Source organism: Capsicum annuum, chromosome 2 (genome assembly GCF_002878395.1).
Source record: "Capsicum annuum cultivar UCD-10X-F1 chromosome 2, UCD10Xv1.1, whole genome shotgun sequence".
NCBI classification, from domain to species: Eukaryota; Viridiplantae; Streptophyta; class Magnoliopsida; order Solanales; family Solanaceae; genus Capsicum; species Capsicum annuum.
The window spans coordinates 73062923-73084154 of record NC_061112.1 but is presented as its reverse complement, the minus strand read 5'-3'; the positions used below and the strand labels follow the sequence as shown (position 1 = coordinate 73084154).

The 21232-nt window shown below is 34.3% G+C and overlaps 1 protein-coding gene and 1 pseudogene across 1 annotated transcript; one reads left to right on the top strand and one right to left on the bottom strand.

Annotated features, from left to right (window-relative positions):
- Nucleotides 1-604: 604 nt before the first annotated feature.
- Nucleotides 605-5224, top strand: LOC107858523 (annotated as a pseudogene).
- Nucleotides 5225-6382: 1158 nt separating this feature from the next.
- LOC107858524 (anaphase-promoting complex subunit 10) lies at nucleotides 6383-10518 on the bottom strand. The gene is made up of 6 exons (XM_016703226.2): nucleotides 10139-10518; nucleotides 9999-10059; nucleotides 9731-9823; nucleotides 9554-9624; nucleotides 7111-7215; nucleotides 6383-7024 (listed from the first exon to the last, which is right to left on the bottom strand). Exons 1-6 carry the CDS (start codon nucleotides 10312-10314, stop codon nucleotides 6955-6957), a joined length of 576 nt encoding a protein of 191 aa, XP_016558712.1. The 5' UTR covers nucleotides 10315-10518; the 3' UTR covers nucleotides 6383-6954.
- Nucleotides 10519-21232: the final 10714 nt, after the last annotated feature.

Sequence of the window (21232 nt, the reverse complement as noted above, 5' to 3'; positions counted from 1 at the left end):
ACAGCTTACTGAGGACATGACACTCGATAGGAAGGTTTGGAAGAAGAGTATTAAGCTAGAGGGCTAAGGAGTGGGGTCGAGTCGTAGTCTGTAGATGGGAGGGTTAAGGGTAGCTTGGTTGGTAGCTCTAGGTTTGGGGGACGGAGGGTCCTTGGTGGGTTAACTAGACGTCTTGTTTGTGAATGTTGATTCTTTGTTACTTTAACATAATGCTTGACTTTTGGTTAATTATACTTTATTTTTGTGGATATTGGTGCTATGTTATTTTATCATTTTGCTTGCCTGTTGGTCTACAGTCCTTAGTCCTGAGCCGGGGGTCTATCAAAAACAGCCTCTCTACCCCCGTCGGGGGTAGTGGTATGGACTGCGTACATTTTACCCTCCCTATACCCCACTATATGGGAATATACTGGGTATGTTGTATATTTATATGTTATATCAGATTATATTATATTTTTAGTATATTTACATATATATTAAATTATATATATTATAATATATTATTTATATAAATTTGGTTTTTCGGTTTAAACGATTTTTTTTTGTAAATCCAAAAACCAAACCGTTTAATCAAATTTCTAAAATTTGAAACCGAAACCAATCCGAAAAATCGAAAAACCAAATCAAAATTAAATTTCGGTTTGGTTTTTCGGTTTTATCGGTTTAAACCAAAATATGCCCAGCCTTACCTAAGTGTGATTATCTATGCATGTTTAGCCTAGTTTTGATGACGTCTAGTGTGCTTAATGAGTTGTTAATGATTTAATCGAGTAGTTAATTGTTAGAGAACATGTTTAGAATGTTTAAGATGTATTCAAAACAAGTTAAGAGTCAACTTGTCCACATAGAGTTTAGACGAGAAAACTAGTGTTACTAGTTTGAGCTATGTGTTGTTCTAGTGTATCTCGATGGAACCTATTGTGTTGTGTGCACTGATTCATGTTGTTTGATGTTATAGGAGACAATATAAGATGTTAGGAGCAATGTCGGGAATAAATACAAGTTGAAATGATGTGGGAAAGGCAACTACAAAGTATGGAGCTTAGGGCTCAATTGTTTGCACTTAATGAAGCTCTGAATCTGAATGGTTCAGATTTCAAATCATTAAGTGCATTTGGTTTTTATTAAGATTTTAGCTCTTAATAGGTTTAAATAGGTCTTAATCATTCAGATCTAAAATCAAGTCTTAATAGGTCTAAAAGGTATTCTGGTGTTGGGTAATATTCACCGTCACTCTATTCATAAACATCAGTCACCACTACTAACCACCTCTGCCACTGCTACCATTGTCAACCACCGCCCACCACCACCAACCACCTCCACCATCGACAATAAATATCGCTACCAACCATTATTGTCAACCGTTACCACACCTACTACTTCTATTATTCTAATTATATTCATCGCCACTACCGCCATCAACAGCACCACCATCATCAATCATTATCGACCAACTCATCTATCACGACCAGCACCATTACTAACTACCACTCATAATACATCACAACCTTCACACATTCTTCGGTCGCCAACACCATTATCACTAGTAACACAACTTCTACCATCACTTCAACCACTACCATCGCTACAGTTTATCTCTACTAACAACCATCTCCACCATCACAACTAACAACATCTCCAACTAGCACCAACAAATCGTCAACCATCATGCATTCATTTTTCAGCCATCACAATCAACATCTTTAACTACTAACATCAAGCAACGTTACATCACAACTACCACCGCCACTATCAACCGCCACTATCATAACAATCACTACAATACCAACTATCACCACCAACATTACTAATCACTAATATCAATCATTGTCATTGCAACCACCATTATAAATCATCTCCACTATCAGTAACAAACATAAATATTTTTTTCAATCAAATAATAATTTTATTGTATATACAAATAACTTTTGTTTGCACATTCAGCTATTGAAAAACAAACAGTCTTAATCATTCAGTTTTCAGATCTAGAGACAACATCTTAATCATTTAGACACGCATTCAGATTCAGACGTCTGAATCTTAAAAAAACCAAGTACAGCGTTAGAGACAAACAGAAGGAGTTAACTACTAAGAAAAATAGTGCTCAGAGGAATGCCATGCCACACCCTCAGAGCTCTGAGATAAGGGTGTGACCATAATCATGTTGTCAACCCCGTAAATCAACAACCAAGATAATTAACTTAACCAACGAGATTGTATAGCTTAGTAGGATTGTTCATAGTGCCTTGACCCTGAATTTTTCCTCATTATTGTCCAAATTTTCGTTATTATTCACTGTTACTTTTAGATTCTCAAACTTGAACTCTCTTTAGTTACGATTTGCACTTATTTAACTTCCTTAGTAACGCTAGAATTGGATTGTTGCTGAACACAAGTCCCTGTGGGTTCGACATCTGGCTCGATAGGGCCTTTATTACTTGTATGACCACGTACACTTGCGTGTGCGGTAGGATCGCAACAATGTACACACCTTTAATGTCGAAGTAATGAGCTTGAAGAAGTGCAGTTTGTGGCATGACAAAGGATATGTTGTTTAGAGAAGCTGAACCGAGTTCCCTTTACGCAAGTGGGACAAGCATTGATTCCTAGACCAATGGTGTAGAAGAGGTTTCGATCAACTTTTAGTGGAGCATTTGCTGGATATTTAGGTGAATTTAGGCTCCTGATCTTGTTGTCATAGCTCAATGCAAATTTTGTGTCATTAGGAGCAGACAAGTTAGGAAGTACAGGGTGAACAGTTTCTGGGATGTCCTTGTACTGGAATATAGCAGTTGCAGTCTTGTTGTCTACTGGTACCGGAGCATCCATGAAAGGCCTGGCAGCCATGAAGTATCTTCCCGGGATTTGGTTGGCATGGACTAAAACATTTGTTGTCTGTCCTCGTGCTATCAGACTAGCCTCTGTTGAAATGGTTTGTATAAACTGCATCAATTTCCACCACCATTGGCGCAAAAGAATCCGGTCACATATAGCCCCTGATATGGCCCCTTTTGAACCAAGTGAACAAGGGCAATGGACGCATTTACCACCGGAGCTAATTTTGGATATAATCCGCAGGGTTGAAGAGAGTGAGATAACTTGGCCTGATCGAACTGTGCTTCTCTTTTGTGCATCTGTTTGAAGTTATGGAGAGAAGTTACAAAAGAGATTGTCAGGACTCCTGAGGAATGTGGTAGACTCATTTTTCCCATTTCACTGAAGCAGGTAACTGTTCATACACAGTTTACTTATCATCTTATTCTTATTGCCAATGTGTCAAATGAAATGAAGAAAGCATTTCTTCTGTTTCTGCTTTGACCAGCTTGGTCCTCGTGAATCCTCGATTCATTGCTTTATCAAACGGGACAGAGATAATTCAGTTTATCGCCTCTACTTTGGCTTGACTCCATTTAAGTCACACTCTTCTTCAACCTTGTTCTATTTTCCATTTTGACACTGCATTATGAAATTGATTTCCTATTCAATGATTTGTGTGCCTTGTTGCCGACTTGTAGATGTACCTTGTGTATTTGATTGATAAATCAATTTTCATCTCATAAACTTACACCTGGGTTGATGGGTCTTTTGTGATACTTCTCAAGTTATTGCACCGAAATAGAATTACAAAATTTTTAACACTCCTGCTTAATGTTAGTGGTCTGTAATTTTGGAAAAAATTACTAGTGCAAGGCGCACACATGAATTTTTTTTGTGAGATGCACATCTGAAGTTCTTTTTTTGATTGTAAAAGTCATTTTATTGAGTATCCAGCAACAAGAAAGTACGGTAGAAGTATTTACAGAAAGATCTTTATTGTTACGAGTGTAAAGAACTCAAAAAAGTCTTATCATGGTTTTTATTTCATTTGCAATTACCATGGTAGACGGAAAAAATAGTAGAGAGACACATCTGTACTTAATGCTAATTAATGATTCACTTTTGCTTTAAATTTTTTTTCTTCCATTTCTTTCCTTTCAAATTGTCCACCAGACAGCTTCTTTGTTTGGGGGAAAGGGGAGTTGATCGAGTGCTTGAGTATTCAGTACTTTACCAACCCTTTATGCACCAGCTCTGCAGCAATTCCATAGTTGTCTTTGGCATTATCCATTTAACTCCCTAGACATCTGAATTTTTACTTCATGACAGCTGAGGATGTGAGTGATAAATTATTGCTGGCTGCTAGAAGGATCAGGAGGTCAACAAGCACACACTTTGTAATTTCATTGGTTGCAGATGATTTTTCTCGAGCAAGCAATACCCATCGAAGTTCTCGTCCTTTCATTTTGTTCATGTACTGTTTAAAACAACTTGAGCAGGTCTAACTTTCTTGGGACCAAGTTCACCATCTATGATAGCCAACCTCCCAGTGATGAGTCTATTCAAGAACGTAGTTGACATAATAGGAGATTCCGCACAAATCAGGCATCTCCAACAGTACTGCATGCAACTACAGCATTGGCAACATCTCATATGAACTCAATGTTGTCCGTACAAGAGGACCTAGAAGAATGCATTGTGCAGTGCATTCTATTCCTTTCTCTTCTATCCAAGAAGGAGGCAGTGCTCCAACACCAACATCATTCCCTCAGTCTTTTTGGTGAAAAGACATCTCCTCCATCAGTTTCAGATGCAAAATTTCCAGCCAAAGATGTCAGTTCACCTAGTATTTCAAGTTCAGCGGTGCCATTGCCTCTTCTAGAGTCCCTTGTACTAAAAATCAAGGCCTCTAGATGGCATGAACAACTGCAGTGTTGGTGCCTAGATTTTAAAGGTTGTGTTACAGTAGCTTCTGTAAAAAATTTCCAGCTACTGGCAGCAGTTGCTCCTTCTCACAACATACCTGCCGCAGAACAAGAAAAAGTAATTTTGCAGTTCGGAAAAATCGGAAAAGATATATTCACCATGGATTACCGCTATCCATTTTCTGCCTTTCAAGCCTTTGCAATATGCTTGAGCAGCTTTAACATGAAACCAGACTCTGAATGATTTCATGCAGATTGTTGTATACGACAGACTGACCTTTATTTTTCTTCATAATGTTCTCGATTTTCGGTCATATTTATGAATTAGGATTTTTGTAGTGCAATGTTCATCTTCTCCAACAGTAGCTGTTTAGATAGAAGCACCTGTATCAATATCTATATATTTGCAAAGCTTGTTTATCATGCTAAAGCAGCATTAATCTTTAAAGCCTTTTGAGTTATCGTGACTCATATATTCTGAACTTTATGTGTTCCGAAACTTTTCAGCTGCTTCTTCTTTTTATGCTTTTACTAATATAAAAAATATATAATAATTGGCGATTTGCGGAAAATAGTAATCACAAGTTAAGTTTCTGATAATATTACACTATTATTGTATGTAGTTTAAATCCAAACGTATTTACGACTAGGTTGTGATGTAACTACGTATGTGTTTATGCCAAATGCCTAAATAATTTAAATTCCATTCCAACTCTGCTGAACGAATGAATAATTCATATTTGATGGCGGGGTTGGGGGCATTTGGGTGGGTAGGATGGAGTTGGGGGATGGGAGCATTGGATGGGTAGGATGGAGACAATGAACTTAAACTGTTACTTTATGTAACTTAAATTTCGCACTAACACCAAGGAAATTTCCCTCATTTTTAAGGAACACATTTTTCTAGAGAAAATGTTTTTCAAAATATTTTGACCAATCGAACATGAAAAATTTGAAAGAAAATTCTGAAAATGTTTCCTTCACCAAACACACCATGGGAGCCCCACGAATAGCTAACTAGTAAACTCTGCAAGCAACTTCTTCAAAAACCTTGTAATACCTTGCTGAAAAGCCTTGGAGGAATTTTCTGAGACTTGCAATCAAGCAAGCAAGCAACTCCTGAAGAAGTCTTGTAGCAGCTTCCTGGAAACCTCATAGCAACTTATTTTCTTCTATAAATCGAAGCTAAAGCATTCATTTGCGTGTGAATGTCAAGTGAAATAAGATATCAATCTCTCTATTCTTTTCTTTATTTTGTAATCTTTATTTTATAACACAATATAATCACAAAATCTTACAATCTGAGTAAATAATTTGAAAACATCCAGGGGACAAACTTTCTTCTTCCTACATAATGGCAAATGATACTAAACTTGGAATGGTAACCCAAGACATTTCGGGCAAAAGTTACCAGTCATGGGTTTCATATGCTGAAATCAAGGTATAAATCAGATACCAAACCAAAATCACGCCAAGGCAATGTTGCTCATGCGCCACTATCTTGATCAAGGTTTAAAAATGAAATATCTTACTACGAAAAATCTCATGTTGTGGAATAACATGAAAGCTTAATATGACCATAAGAAAATGATTGTTCTTTCACAAGCATGCTATGATTGGATGCATATAAGGATAGACGGTTTTGAATCAATCAATGATCATATAAAAAGAACATCTGGAGTTTAGCTTATCTAGGTGAAACTGGTAGTAAGACCAGTCCCAATGCAGATACATAGAGCTTGGAAGCCAATATGCCTTGGAAACAAAAACATCTGAAACAGCAAGCAAATCCGCTCTTCCAGGTATACTATAGCAGATAGATTACTGAGAAATTGGGAGACTCTACAAATTAATACAACCAACATGGTTGTTAGTGACAGGTTTATGTGAAACCAAATATGATTGTATACAGATATTTCCTAGAATAACACAAACCAACCATAGACATCCAATGGGCCTAAGACTGATCAATATCCTAGAGAAGAAAAGCAAGTAGTCAAGTAGTAAGCCTGGTTCACGAGGTTCTGCCATTGCAGGACCCAATTTCCATTCTCTTATTACTCACGTCATCCGAGGAACCGGATCTCAGGTTTGGTAACAGGGGGATTGGTCTGTTTCAGGAGAAAAAAGGACTCTGTTCTAACCCCCAGTTTGCATTTTGATATCAATATATATTGTTGAAATCTATCCTCCTGAGATAGTCCCTTGAGCTTCATCTCACAGCAGAATAAGTAACAAACTCTGTAGAAGTGAACTGAAATGGCTGAAGAGGGATAGGGTTCCTGCATAAGCCATCTAATCAGATTCTTTGAACTGATGTTTTACATTAGGAAAAGAGGAAAAAAAAAGATATAGATAAAGGACACACGGTCTTGGCCCATAGACTTTAATCTGGCGGATATGAGTGTCCCTTCCATTAAGATGATTTGAGAGCACAGCTATTTGCAGCATGAAAGTGTTGACAAAAGTTTCACTGTCACATAAATTAGGATATGGTTACTCAATGAACTTATAATGAAAGAAACAGCTTTCATAGGCACATGACAGATGTCAACTGAATACTTTTTTGTGATAAGGTATGTATTTTATTGGTAATGGGATGATAAGTCAACTGATACTGTTTAAAGTTTATGCCCATCCAACAATTTCTTAAGCTTAATACTGAGTAAATTGAGATTTTCTTCTTTTGTATGGGAGCTCTGAACAATTTAATCCCGAGACGTGGCACAGAAAAAGTTAAGTCAGAGCATGCGCAGGATGTTCACCGACACAAACTTACATGCTCCTTTTTCCCTCTTTTCGAATGATAACTTTGTAGGCTTGTATTTTTTCTATCAAAAACAGGGTGAGGAACTCATCTACTCTTCATAGAATAAAAGCACCAGAGCTCGAGACATGAATGGAGTTTAACACTTGCAGAACATATTTCCACAAGGTAATTGGAGGTCATCCCAAAAACAAAAAGAAAATATGTTAAATTCATAATAGCAATTTATGTTTGCAAGTTATCCAGATCTTTGGCTGACGCATTCTGTCAGTGCAGAACATAGACTCCAAATCCATAGAAGAGAAAAATGAAAAGGACTAGACAACAACAACAACAACAACAAACCCAGTGTATTCCCACCTAGTGGGGTCTGGGGGGGTAAGATGTACGCAGTCCATACCTCTACCTCTGAAGAAGTAGAAAGGCTGTTTCCGATAGACCCCCGGCTCAAGACACGAGATACCACACAAACACATAGTAAAGCACAGCACAAGATTACATAACATAAATACGACACCCATAAGTAATATAAAACAGAGAGAAGCACACAGATTTATAATAAAACATGGAACACGGACTCCTAACAAGAAAAAACCCCCACCAAGTAATTCCCTACACTAGCGACTCAAACTGGCCCTAGTCCTCTGCCCTAATTCGCGTCCTCCAGACCTTCCTATCTAGGGTCATGTCCTCGGTGAGCTGTAACTGCTTCATGTCCCGCCTAATCACCTCACCCCAGTACTTCTTCGGCCTACCCCTACCCCGCCTAAAACCATCCAACGCTAGCCTCTCACACCTACGGACCGGGGCATCCATGCCCCTCCTCTTCACGTGTCCGAACCACCTCAATCGGGCTTCCCACATCTTGCACTCCACTGGAGTCACACCAACCTTCTCCCGGATGGTCTCATTCCGAACTCTATCCCCTCTAGTCAGCCCACACATCCAGCGCAACATCCGCATTTCTGCCACCCTCATCTTTTGGATGTGCGAGTTCTTAACTGGCCAACACTCCGCTCCATACAACATGGCCGGACGGACTACCGCCCTGTAGAATTTGTCCCTCGTTATTCTAAGCGGAAAACGACTAAATCATTCTAGTCTTCGTCAATTTAATCCTCCGTGTAGCTCCACAAAATCAACTAAAATTTCTTTTTTTCGTAAGGAAATCGACTAAAGTCCTCCACATTAGTTTTATTTAGATTTGGTGCCATTGGACATGAATATTATTTGCAGATGAATATTTGGACACAATTTGCTGATTAATTCAACTTCTAATTAAAATATAGACATTGAAATTGAAATAATGGTTTGATCAGTATTTCAACTGATACTTTCGACCCACAAGCCTTCAACATGTGCAAACACTTTTTCAAGTGAACTTCATGGCCATACACAACTTCAACTTTCAAATACTTTTTTCAACTCCAAATTCTCTTGTTTTACAACTCAACCAAATATGGCCCAAATACAAACTAAGACTTTCATTTACGTTTTAAGAAAGCAATACTATTATCTTTCATTATAGTTTTGCTCAGATATAGCCACTCACTTATGCTGAAGAAAGAAACTTAAGTCTTTCATAGCTTTGCTAGTATTTAGTCCCCATCATCAACATTTTGCAAATATAACCATCAAAAATCATTCTTTTTCCTACAAAACGTGTCAGTATAAGTGTGTGATTAAACATTAACAAACTCGGGTTACATCTATGATTAAAAAGGAAAAGAATGTTCTCAATATCAATTGGCAAGAGAAATCAGAGAAACTACATCTTGTTTAACAATTTAAGATTTTTAAATTCAATACTTCTTCGCATTTATGTCCACGTGGTCTGTCGGGTTAATGAGTTCTAATTATTGGAATACCTCATAGTGGTTGTAGTCTTGTAGAAACACAACCAAATTTGGCATCATAAACTTTCTAGAAAGACTGAATTGTGTAAAGCTACTGAATAATATGCAACATAATCTGAAAAAAGAAGAAGTGAAGGAAATAAGTCAAAAACTTGCCAAATCATGAGACCAAAGTCTCGATTTCTTACCGCGGATCATTACCCGATAAAGATATATGCACCCATCCAGTTGGCTTGACAAGCTCCACTGCTTTTATCTCCTTCAAAATAGAAAAAAATGACATAACGTCTCAAGTTTCTGAAAATTTAATGGTATAACTATTCAGGACTTTGACAATTAATCTCAGAGTTCCATTATACTATTACCTTCAAGTTGTGAAAGCCATCTCCTGCTCGGATAGAGACCTTACCAGGTGTATAGCTTTCGTCAAGCTTGAAATCAACATACAGGACGACTAACTGAGGATAAATAACACAAAGAAACAGATAACAAAGATATTAAACCAGTCTCAGTGTTCAAGTGATTAGCTACAACACATGACTGCAAAAATTAATTCGCATCCCGTGAATGCACCAAACCAATGACATGTGCCATTCGTAAGTATTTATGTAAATAAGATAAGATAGAACCTACTTGAAGCTTAACTTTCTTCTGAAATTGAACATTAACAAGATGAGGTTGTGCACCATCTGATCTGCATACATACACAGAAAACAAAAACCCAAAAATGAGCTAAGAAAGTAGAGAAGCCAGAAAGAAAACATTTTCCTTACTGCCAATAGGTATCAAGGTTATCATCGCGAAGGGAAAGAACAGCATTGCCCGGTTTATAAGAGCTGACACTCCATGCTGCTTTTTTACCCATCTCCCGCAACTCATCATCTACAATTAGCTCCTGCCTTCCTCCTCGAACCTTCCCTTCTTCTTCTCCTGATGATGAATCCCCCATTTCCTCTGATTATTGCAAAACCCAAACCCTAGGTCTGCATTTGGGGAAATCGGGCGTTCTTTTCATATTCAAATTCAAATAGTTTTGGATAATTACATTTAGCTTAAATTTGATTTAATTACTAGTAGTTATTCCTAATTACAATTTGATATCCCCTCTCTTGCTCACATATTTTCTCTCTTTTTTTATTTTTTATTATTCTCCTTTTTTTTTTGTTTTTGTATTTTCTCTTTTATTTTTTCTTCTTCTTTTCATTCGTGCGAACTAGCAAAACACAAATGCAAGTGTGAACTATAAATACAAATATAAATGAAAATTATAACATGCAAATACAAATACGAACTGTAAAATAAAAATATAAATGCGAACTACAACATATAAATACAAGTGCGAACTATAAAATACAAGTATAAATGCGAACTATCATTTGTATTTTTTAAATTAAAAAGGAACGATTGATTTTCTTTCTACGAATACTTATTTGTATTTATTAATACGAGTTGTATTTATTCACACAAATAAATATAATTTAAATTTCTATACAAATACAATATATACAAATACATATTATATTTGTATTTATAAAATCATTTGTTTCATTTGTTTGTAATTGTATTTGCATTAAGTGATATTTGTTTATTTACAAATAGAGATAATACCCAATTACCTCCTGAACTATACCCAAAAAGGTTATGACACATCTTTAACTTAAAGGGGGTCCTATTACTCCTGAACTAATTAAAAGTGTAATTTTGACACCTTTAGTGTCTATGTGGCACAACACATTGAAGTATCCACGTAGGCACACGTGTGTGCCATGCATGTGCCACGTAGGCACTAAGAGTGTCAAAATTACACTTTTAATTAGTTCAGGGGTAATAAAACCCCCTTTAAGTTGAAGTGTGTCATAACCTTTTTGGGTATAGTTCAGGGGGATAATTGGGTATTTTCTCTTACAAATATGAATGATAATTTTGATATACAAATACAAAATGGTACATTTGTATCAAATGATACATTATATATTTATATATTTTAGAATCAAGAAAAAATACAATTAATGCATTTGCTTGTTTGTATACAAATACAAATAATAAATGAGAAATACCCCTATTTCACCCTTGAACTATACCCAAAACGGCAGAGACACACCTCAACTTAATGGGGTCTTATTACCCCCTAAACTAATTAAAAGTATAATTTTGACATCCTTAGCGCCTACGTGACACATATGTGGCACACACGTATGCCTACGTGGACCCTTCAGTGTGTTGTGCCACATATGTGCCACATAGACACTAAGGGTGTCAAAATTACACTTTTAATTAGTTCAAAGGATAATAAGACCCCTTTAAGTTGAGGTGTGTCTCAGCCATTTTGGGTATAGTTCAAGGGAGAAATAGAATATTTTCTCATAATAAATTGTACATAGTCACGATTAAATACAATATACAATCAACTTACAAATACAAATATAAAATAATTATTTAAGAATAAAAACATATCGATAAAAATAAAATACAAATACAAGTATAATCCAAATCTATAATCTATATAATCTATTAAAAGTCTGAAAACCCTTAGAAAAGTGATTTGAACTTTTTACCCTTCATTAAAAGACTTTTCTTTAGACAAAATTGTCTTTTCACTTTTTTAAATTATTATTTAATTATTTTTATTATATTTACTAAACTTTCTAAAATATATGGGACTCCTAAAATTTATGGTAGGAGAATTAATTAATATTTTTCTTTCTACAAGACAACCTAAAATATATGGTAGAAGAATTAATTAATATTTTTTTTATTGTGCATTTTCTCATAATAAATTATACATAGTCACGGCTAAATACAATATGCAATCAACTTACAAATACAAATACAAATATAAAATAACTTTTTAAGAATAAAAAGATATCGACGAAAATAGAATACAAATACAAGTATAATCCAAATCTATATTTATAATTTATAATCTATATCTATAATATATTAAAAGTCTGAAGACCCTTAGAAAAATGATTTGAACTTTTTATCCTTCATTAAAAGACTCTTCTTTAGATAAAATGGTCTTTTCAATTTTTTTTTAAATTTATTATTTATTATTTTTTATTATATTTACTAGACTTTCTAAAATATATGGGACTCCTAAAATATATGATAGGAGAATTAATTAATATTTTTCTTTCTACAAGACAACCTAAAATATATGGTAGGAGAATTAATTAATATTTTTCTTTCTACTGTTCAATTAGAAAATACTCCTAAAATAGGACTCTATTAATGAAATACTTTTATAAATATTGAGATGTACATTAAAATAGAGAGCAAACGGTTTGCCTATTGAAAGAATATGATTGATGCTCATCTAACTTTATTCGATTGCATGTCTAGATGATGGATGCTTGATTTTCTAACCCTCAACTTTTTCACTGTTTTTGTCAGCATAATAGAATTCAACATGTGTATATATCTATATCTATATATATATATATTCTTTGTTTTCATTCAAAATCATTCTTTAGGATCAAAATTTTTGCTCAGACAATAATTAGTTGGATCAAAATCGAAGCTTTGTGATCACTATTATATTTTTTTTTATAGTTTACAGGTCGTAGATGAATGTCGATTGACTTTGAAGAATTTCTTGTGTAAAGGTTAGATTTAATTGTATTGTTTTGATATCTTTATTATCTTATTGTTTTATTTTAATTTACAGATGTTAGATGAATGTGAGTCGGCTTTGAAAATTTTCTTTAGGTAAAGGTTAGGTTTAATTATATTATTGTAATATCTATATTAGTTTGTTATTTTGTGGTAGTTTACAGTTCGTAGATGAATCTCGATCGGCTTTGAGAAATTTTTGTGTGTAAAATTTAAGTTTAATTGTATTGTTTGATATCAGTTTTATCGTATTATTTTGTTGCAGTTTACACATGATAAATAAATATTGGTTGGCTTTGAGAAATTTATTTAATGTAAAAGTTAGGTTTATTTGTATTATTTTGATATCTCTATTATCGTATTATGTTGTTATTGTTTATAGGTGGTAGATGAGTGTCGGAAGACTTTGAGAAAAATTTTGTGTGTAAAGATTAAATTTAATTGTATTATTTTGATATCTCTATCATTGTATTATTTTGGTGTATGTTATTTGCAGATGATGTAGTGCTGATTGATGAGACGCGAGGGGTGTGAATGAAAAATTGGAGGTATGGAGGCGAACCCTAGAATCTAAGGGATTCAAGTTGAGCAGGTCCAAGATGGAGTATTTAGAGTGCAAGTTTAATGACTTAAGGTAGGAAGACGAAGTGGTGGTAAGGTTGGATTCCCAAGTTGTATGTAAGAAGGATAGTTTTAAGTATCTTAGGTCTATGATTCAGGGGAATGGTGAGATTGATGAGGATGTCTCTAATCGTATTGGAGCTGGTTGGATGAAGTGAAGGCTCGCCTTTGGAGTGTTGTGTGATAGGAAGGTTCCCCTTAAGCTTAAAGGTAAATTCCATAGTGTAGCAGTCCGTCCAGCCATGTTGTATGGAGCGGAGTGTTGGCCTGTCAAAAACTTCCATATTAAAAAATTGAAGGTGGCAGAAATGAGAATGTTGCGCTGGATGTGTGGCTTACAAGTGGGGATAAAGTTAGGAATGAGATTGTTCGGGAGAAGGTGAGAGTGGCTTCGGTGGAGGACAAGATGCAGGAAGGAAGGCTGAGATGGTTTGGGCATGTGATGAGGAGGGGTGTGATGCCCCAGTTCACAGGTGTGAGAGGCTAGCCTTGGATGACTTCAGGAAAAGTAGAGGGAGGCTGAAGAAATATTGGAGGGGAGTGATTAGATATGACATGGAGCAACTTTAGCTTACTGAGGACATGACTCTAGATAGGAAGGTGTGGAGGTCGCAGATAAGGGTAGAAGGCTAGGGTGAGTACATGGGTTGTAGCAAGTAATTAGGAGAGTCCCAATTTAGCCGGGGTAGTAATAGCAGGACTGTGTCGATAGGTAAGAGCCGCTAGTCAGGACAGACTGGGTGTGGTGGGTGGCTTTAGTCTGTGAGTGTAGGTAACTACTAGGCGGGTACCCTATTCCAAATTTCGTTTTTCTTATTTCTTATAGCTTATGGCTCTTAGTTCCCGGATCCTGTATTGCTCTGAGTTCTATTTTACTATTTCTAATTCTTTACTTCTGTTAAGCCACCCATCCTGCTTCACGTTTCATTACCTTTTTTTTTTATCTTGAGCCGGGGGTCTATTGGAAACAACCTCTCTACTTCTTCAGGGGTAGCGGTATGGACTGCGTATATTTTACCCTCCCCAAACCCCACTGTGCGGGAATACACTGGGCTTGTTGTTGTTGTTGTTGTATCATTGTATTGTTTTGCTGCAATTTACAGATGGTAGATGAATGCCGATTAACTTTTAAAAATATTTTTGATAAAGATTAGGTTTAATAAATAAATTCTCCATCTTTACATACTCCAAAGATATTAAATTTAATTATTATATTCATCTTTATTATTTAAACAAATATCCTATTTAATAATTAGGTTTAAAAATATTTTTGGTAGAGATTAAGTTTAATAAATAAATTCTTCATCTTTACATACTCAAAAGATATTAAATTTAATTATTATATGCATCTTTATTATTTAAACAAATATCCTATTTAATGTAATGTTTGAAATCATTAAAGTGAGGTACACGCGCAAGGCGCGTACACCTAAACTAGTACAATCTAAATATACAAATACAATAAAATCATATATTTGAATTATAGTTGAAAATTTATTGTGTTTGGGTATTTGAATTTATAGTTGAAAATTTAAATTAATTTGAGAGGAATTTTAACTATTTGAAATGGATTTGATGCTCAATTGTGAGCAAACATCAAGAGCATATTTTAAAATGTTGAAACTGCATAATAATTGAAGCTTCAGTTGGATAATAATAATTTAAATGTTATGCATAATAATTTAAATGTTACTTTTCTGAAGCATAATAATTTAAATGTTACTCCCATTCATTTTAATAATTAATTTCTTATGTGGCATTTTAAAAATAACGTGAAATTTAATGCAATATTTAAAAATGACATGAAAGTTGACGTGGAGACAATTATGTTACACACACCGAAACAGAGTTTAAAATATTGAGTTTTATTGAGTTGAAGGATTCAGATAATAAAAGTTTAAGTAGAGGTGTTCACTTTACAAACTCGGACTAGTATAAGGGTCCACTAAACCATTTTACTTATTTTATATTTAAACTTTTATACGTTTGACGTTAATATAGTAATATTTGTCACATTATAAAATATAATTATGAATAATTTTGTAGAGTAACTACTATAAGTTGATTTTTTATTGAAGAAAAGTTGTATAGCTTGCATCATAAACTATACTTTATTCTAAAGGGTTGTTTGGTTGATAGTTTGGAACAATTGATTTCATTATAAAATTTCATCCTATAGAGTAATATAACGTTTGGTTGGTCGCATAACAAAAAGAATTTGTTATATAATTAATTTAGTGTTTTAAATGATACTTGTAAGATTATACGAGAATCAATATATTATTATTATTATTATTATTATTATTATTATTATTATTATTATTATTATTATTATTATTATTTGGCAATCAATATATTATTTACAGAGTTGAATGTGGAATAAAAATACATGCATTAATAATGTAAATATTAATTATTTTTTTTAAAATAATTTTTTAATGTAAGTAATTTATGAATAACAATCTTCTGATTATTATGAATTACTAGTTCAAGGCATGTGCGTTGCACATGTGTATTATTTTATTTTTTTATTTTTTATATATTTAATTTTAAATGTAAAAAAGTCAACTGACATTTTATAAAAAAAAAATCATGATTTTAACTTATTCCTTAGTAAAAAATTGATATATAAAAAGAGAGAAAATTTTTTCGTCAGAGAATATACCTAATAAAATATTTATTTATCTTCGTATCTATCACATGTAGGATACTAAAATACCTGTTATATATTTGACATTGAGTCTCCGCGTATTAATATAGATTATAGTCGAATGATTGGAGTCCCTGCCCTTAATCAGATGTCTCAGACTTTTCAACTTTAATACATCAAAAAAGTTTCTTACTTGATACGTTGTACTGATTAAACAAAAGAAAACCTTTAAAATTAATTTACCTTCAAGATTTTGTTTATCAATTGTTTATACACAAAGGAATTCTATTCGTAGGAAATATCATCAATAACAAAGTGATTTCCTTTTGGCTTGATCCTGAAACTTGGTCTGTTTCCATCATTTTATGACAATTTTTCTAGTTGTTTCGTTCTTTATTTCTATTTAATAGGATCCTGAGGACGCTTTATGATGTTTGAAAACACAACTCAAAGTATTCTAGGTACTATACACTTTTGAGATTTCACCGTGATTAGGTAAAAAAATCAATCATCATATTACCCTTTTTCGTTCGTTGAGTTTGTGACTAAAAGAGAAATTCACAATTATAATCAAAGTACTGTAATATGCTCCACAATAGGCTTCAACTCCCAAAAATGACCTCAATTTGTTGTTAATCATACTAGTCAAGAGTAGTGAATCAGATATTGTTATCCTTCTCCACAATTTTGTCAAGGGTAGTCCGGTGCACAAAAGTTTTTGCCATGCTTGGGGTCTGGTGTATAGTCAGACCACAAGTATCTATTGTACAAAGTCTTACCTTGCTGTAATGACCCTTACGATTATTTTTTATATTTCCGCTTATCTTCTTCATTAGGACTTTTCTATAGCTGCCTCAGTCATTTATGACTTGCTGGGACCGATGGTTCAATTACCGGATAATTTCATTTGATTTTTAGAGCCAATTCCTTGTTTTGAAGTCTTCATTGATTCCAAATGGCAATCAGGCAAAAACTTCAATGAAACGATCTCGGATACAAATTTTGACTTTGCCCGTAGATCCAAAATATCGATTTTAATCTAGGTAGATCTTTGGTTTGGGTTTCAATGCACCCGAGCTCATTTCGACCTATTGGTCAAAAAGTTGAAAAATTAAAATATGGGTGTGGGATCCATATTTGGTCGAAACGACCTCGAATTGATAATCCAACTTATCCATCACATCCGAAACATCAATTTTAGTCTAGGGGGATCCTTGGTTCATATTTCAAGGCTTTCGAACTTATTTTGGGCTATTAAGCGGGTTTTATGAAAAACAAAACTGTAGGTGTCAGCGCCACTTTTGCCGAAAAGATCTTGGATGAAAGTTTTAATGATTCCAACGGATTTGAAATGTGGTTTACACTCAAATTTCACTACTGGATCATGTGATTTGTGTTCCGAATGAGTTTTGAGGGTCAAAAATAAGTTTTTGACTTTGTTGTCATGGGGATACCGCATCTCTTCACCGAGAGGGTCTGTAAATAGACCCTAAGATCGCAAATTTAGGCATTTTTCCTTCATCATTGAGACCTAAAACCCTAAAAGGGTATGATAAAATAGAGTCTTGTGGGTGTGTACAAAGCTTGGTAAACATCTTTTATCATGATTATCATCCGGATTAAGGTAAGATTTCATTATTTTGTTGGTGAATTTATTAGTTCTTGACCCAAAACTCTAATTTAGATTAGGGCTTGATTTAGCCCCAAATTTGGTTTGTTTGCACCCATTAATCGAGGGTTATGATTCCTTGGTGACGTATAAACATTGGGTTAATCTCGAAAATGTAATTTTCGTATGTGGGACCCACTCGGGGGTTTTGGTGTCTTTTTTGGATCTGCAGCACAATAGGGCAATATAGGTATCATTAGACTCGTACTGATGAGTAAGTTATTTTTTTGATAGCATGATAGCATTTTGGGGATTGTGAAGTGAAGACGAGCATGTGGTGCATGATGTGAGGTTTTGCGATTCGGCCTTGAGGTAGGCTTCTACCTACACTTCTTCGAAGATGATGTGTGTTATGTATGACATGTGAATATAAATGCTAGGCTTGATTATGAATAAATACCTAATATTGATTATTGATGTTTGGGGAATTGGATGAGGGTTTTGGACCCGTAAGGTAGTATGTTTATGACCTTTTTAGAATTATATTGCCTTCTCCTTAGATTGAATTAGTTTGTAGTATGAAAATGTTATGATGCTAGGTTTGGGATGTGGTCCAAGTGTTTGAATCATGGTTAGTGTGATTGACCTTAGTTGGGCTAGTCTAGTGATCTTGAAACCGTATCTTGGGGTAGAATTAACATAATTGCTCATGTTTCTAGACGAAATTCCTATTTTAGGATTGGTTATGGCTTTCTTGACATCTACAAGTTGAACTAGATACCTTAGACTAGTTTTGGGCGTAGTTTACCTAAATATGAAGATTGAGGATTAGAAGTGGAATCATCCGGCCCATGTAGGCCAAGACTTGTGTTAACCCTTATGGGCTTAGTTGCGGATAGTAGGCCTAGTTGAGACTAATGAGCCTTATTTATGAGATTTACTTGGTGAATTGACAAATTGTGATGATTTTCACTGGATTATGATTAATGAACTATAGAGATGTTAATTTCCCGTAGATGTGATATTGGGCCTTTAGAGATATTATTTCCTCTCAATTATAATATTTGACCCATAGATATACATTTTCCTCTTAATTATGATATTTGACCCATAGATATGCATTTTCTTAGTTATGATATTTGGCCCATAGAGATGCATTTTCCACTTAATTATAATATTTGGACCATAGAGATGCATTCTCCTCTTAGTTATGATATTTGACCCATAGAGATGCATTCTCCTCTTAGTTATGATATTTGGCCCATAGAGATGCATTTTCCTCTTAGTTATGATATTTGGCCCATAGAGATGTATTTTTCTCTTAGTTATGATATTTGATCTATAGAGATGATTTTCCTCTTAGTTATGATTATTGGTCTTATAGAGATGATTTTCCTCTTGGTCATGATGTATGACCTATAGATATGAGATGTCTAATAGATGTGATATGCTTATTGATATTATGTCTCCTAGATATGAGATGCTTCCTATATGTGAGATGATTATAGATATGCTACGGCTTATAAATATGATTGTCGATATAAGTTTCAGATATGTATATGGGCCTATGGTCATGATTATGATATCGTGATTATTCCATATATATTATTGAGCCGAGGATCGTGTTATGAGATTGGTTAGATATGTGAAAAGTATTTATCATTGTAAAGGATATGATTGTAGAATATGGACACATATATGTTTATGTTGCCTACGATTTCACTGACTGAATAATGGTGATGGCATGCATAGATTTGGTACACTCATGATTATTATATCGATATTGATGTGATCCTAGCTTAAATACGACCTTATCATTATTTTTCTAAATAATGGGTAAAATCCACCTTTTTTCTTGACAATGGATTTCTTTACTATAATAATTGTCTAACTAAATGGAATATGTATACATATAAAAGAGGTAAAATATCATTTTGGAGATTTAATCGAGCCAGATTTTGGTCCATGACTTAACACTATTATTTACTTTGGTCGTGAGATATTTTGACCCTTTCTACACTTTACAATGATTTAGTCTCAAAGATCATTTTGGGTAACAGACTTACGAATTTACATTCTTTTAGCCATGGCTTGAGTTTGTGCATCCATTATATAGCTTTATTTATGTATTAATGATTATGATGATATATATAACCGATTTGACTCTGAAGGATGTCGTGATGATATATACCCAGTTTGAGTCCGAAAGATATTATGATGATATATTGATATCCAGCAAGGCCGGAGGTTGATTAAGATGATGATGATGGTTACGATAATGAGATTGTGATGTTGATTGTGTACCTTACATACGCATCACCTATCACCAGTATGCGCCTATGTCTATTAATCGATATAGGACGATTGTATGGATATGGGTAATGAATATAACTTGTGCTGTTGCATATTGATTGAACCTTCTAAGCTTGGGGCGGTGGGGGTACGCATAGGCTCGGATCGGTGTTTGGTTGTCCAGAATAACCGGTTACTTGCACTATTATTGATATTGTTATTATCATTGTTATGATCACTATTATTGCTAGCTTATGATAGATTGGTCATTGATTCTGTATCGATATTTGAGGTATGTTCCTGTCCTCTTTTATTGTACGATTGTATTATTATACATGATTAATTCATGTCTAGACATGTGGGTTATAAACCATGATTATAAGAGTATTAAATCCTGATTAGATTATAATGAGGTCTTAAAATAAGAACATGATGATTTAGGTTATGCCTTGAGTTGACCTTATAACTATATATATATATATATATATATATATATCTAGCTATACGTAGCTATGGTACTACCGTATATCCTTCTTCATTTGTTTATATTGTATATTTATTCCTTGGCCTTGTATATTGTTATCTACCTTTCTTTCACCCTTTATTCACATATTAGCGTGGCATATATGGTATAGTATTGAGATTTACAAATTTGGACACGAATAGGATAGTTCATCCTTGATAATTCCTTAGCCTTATTATGTTAGTCTTTTGGACATGAATAGAATAGGCTATCCTTATTGTCTTATTGACCTGTTATATGATTTATGGACTCTTGGGTGTAATTTTCATACTGTTTATATGTTGTACATACCTGCTTTATCTTGGGAGCTCAGTTTGTAGTTGCCTACTGAGTACCATTCCTTTGGTACTCATACTACACTTCTGCAGCCTGCAGATTATAGTATAGGTTATCACCATTGATGTGTGTGCCGTACAGAGCAGCCATGATTCAGAGATTTAGAGTGAGCTCCTGAAGTTCAGGGTATTACTTACATCCCTCTTATATATTAGACTAGTCTCTATATTGTATTCGAAGACAAGTTGTATCACTGTAATTCCATTGATATTTCACTCTTGTAG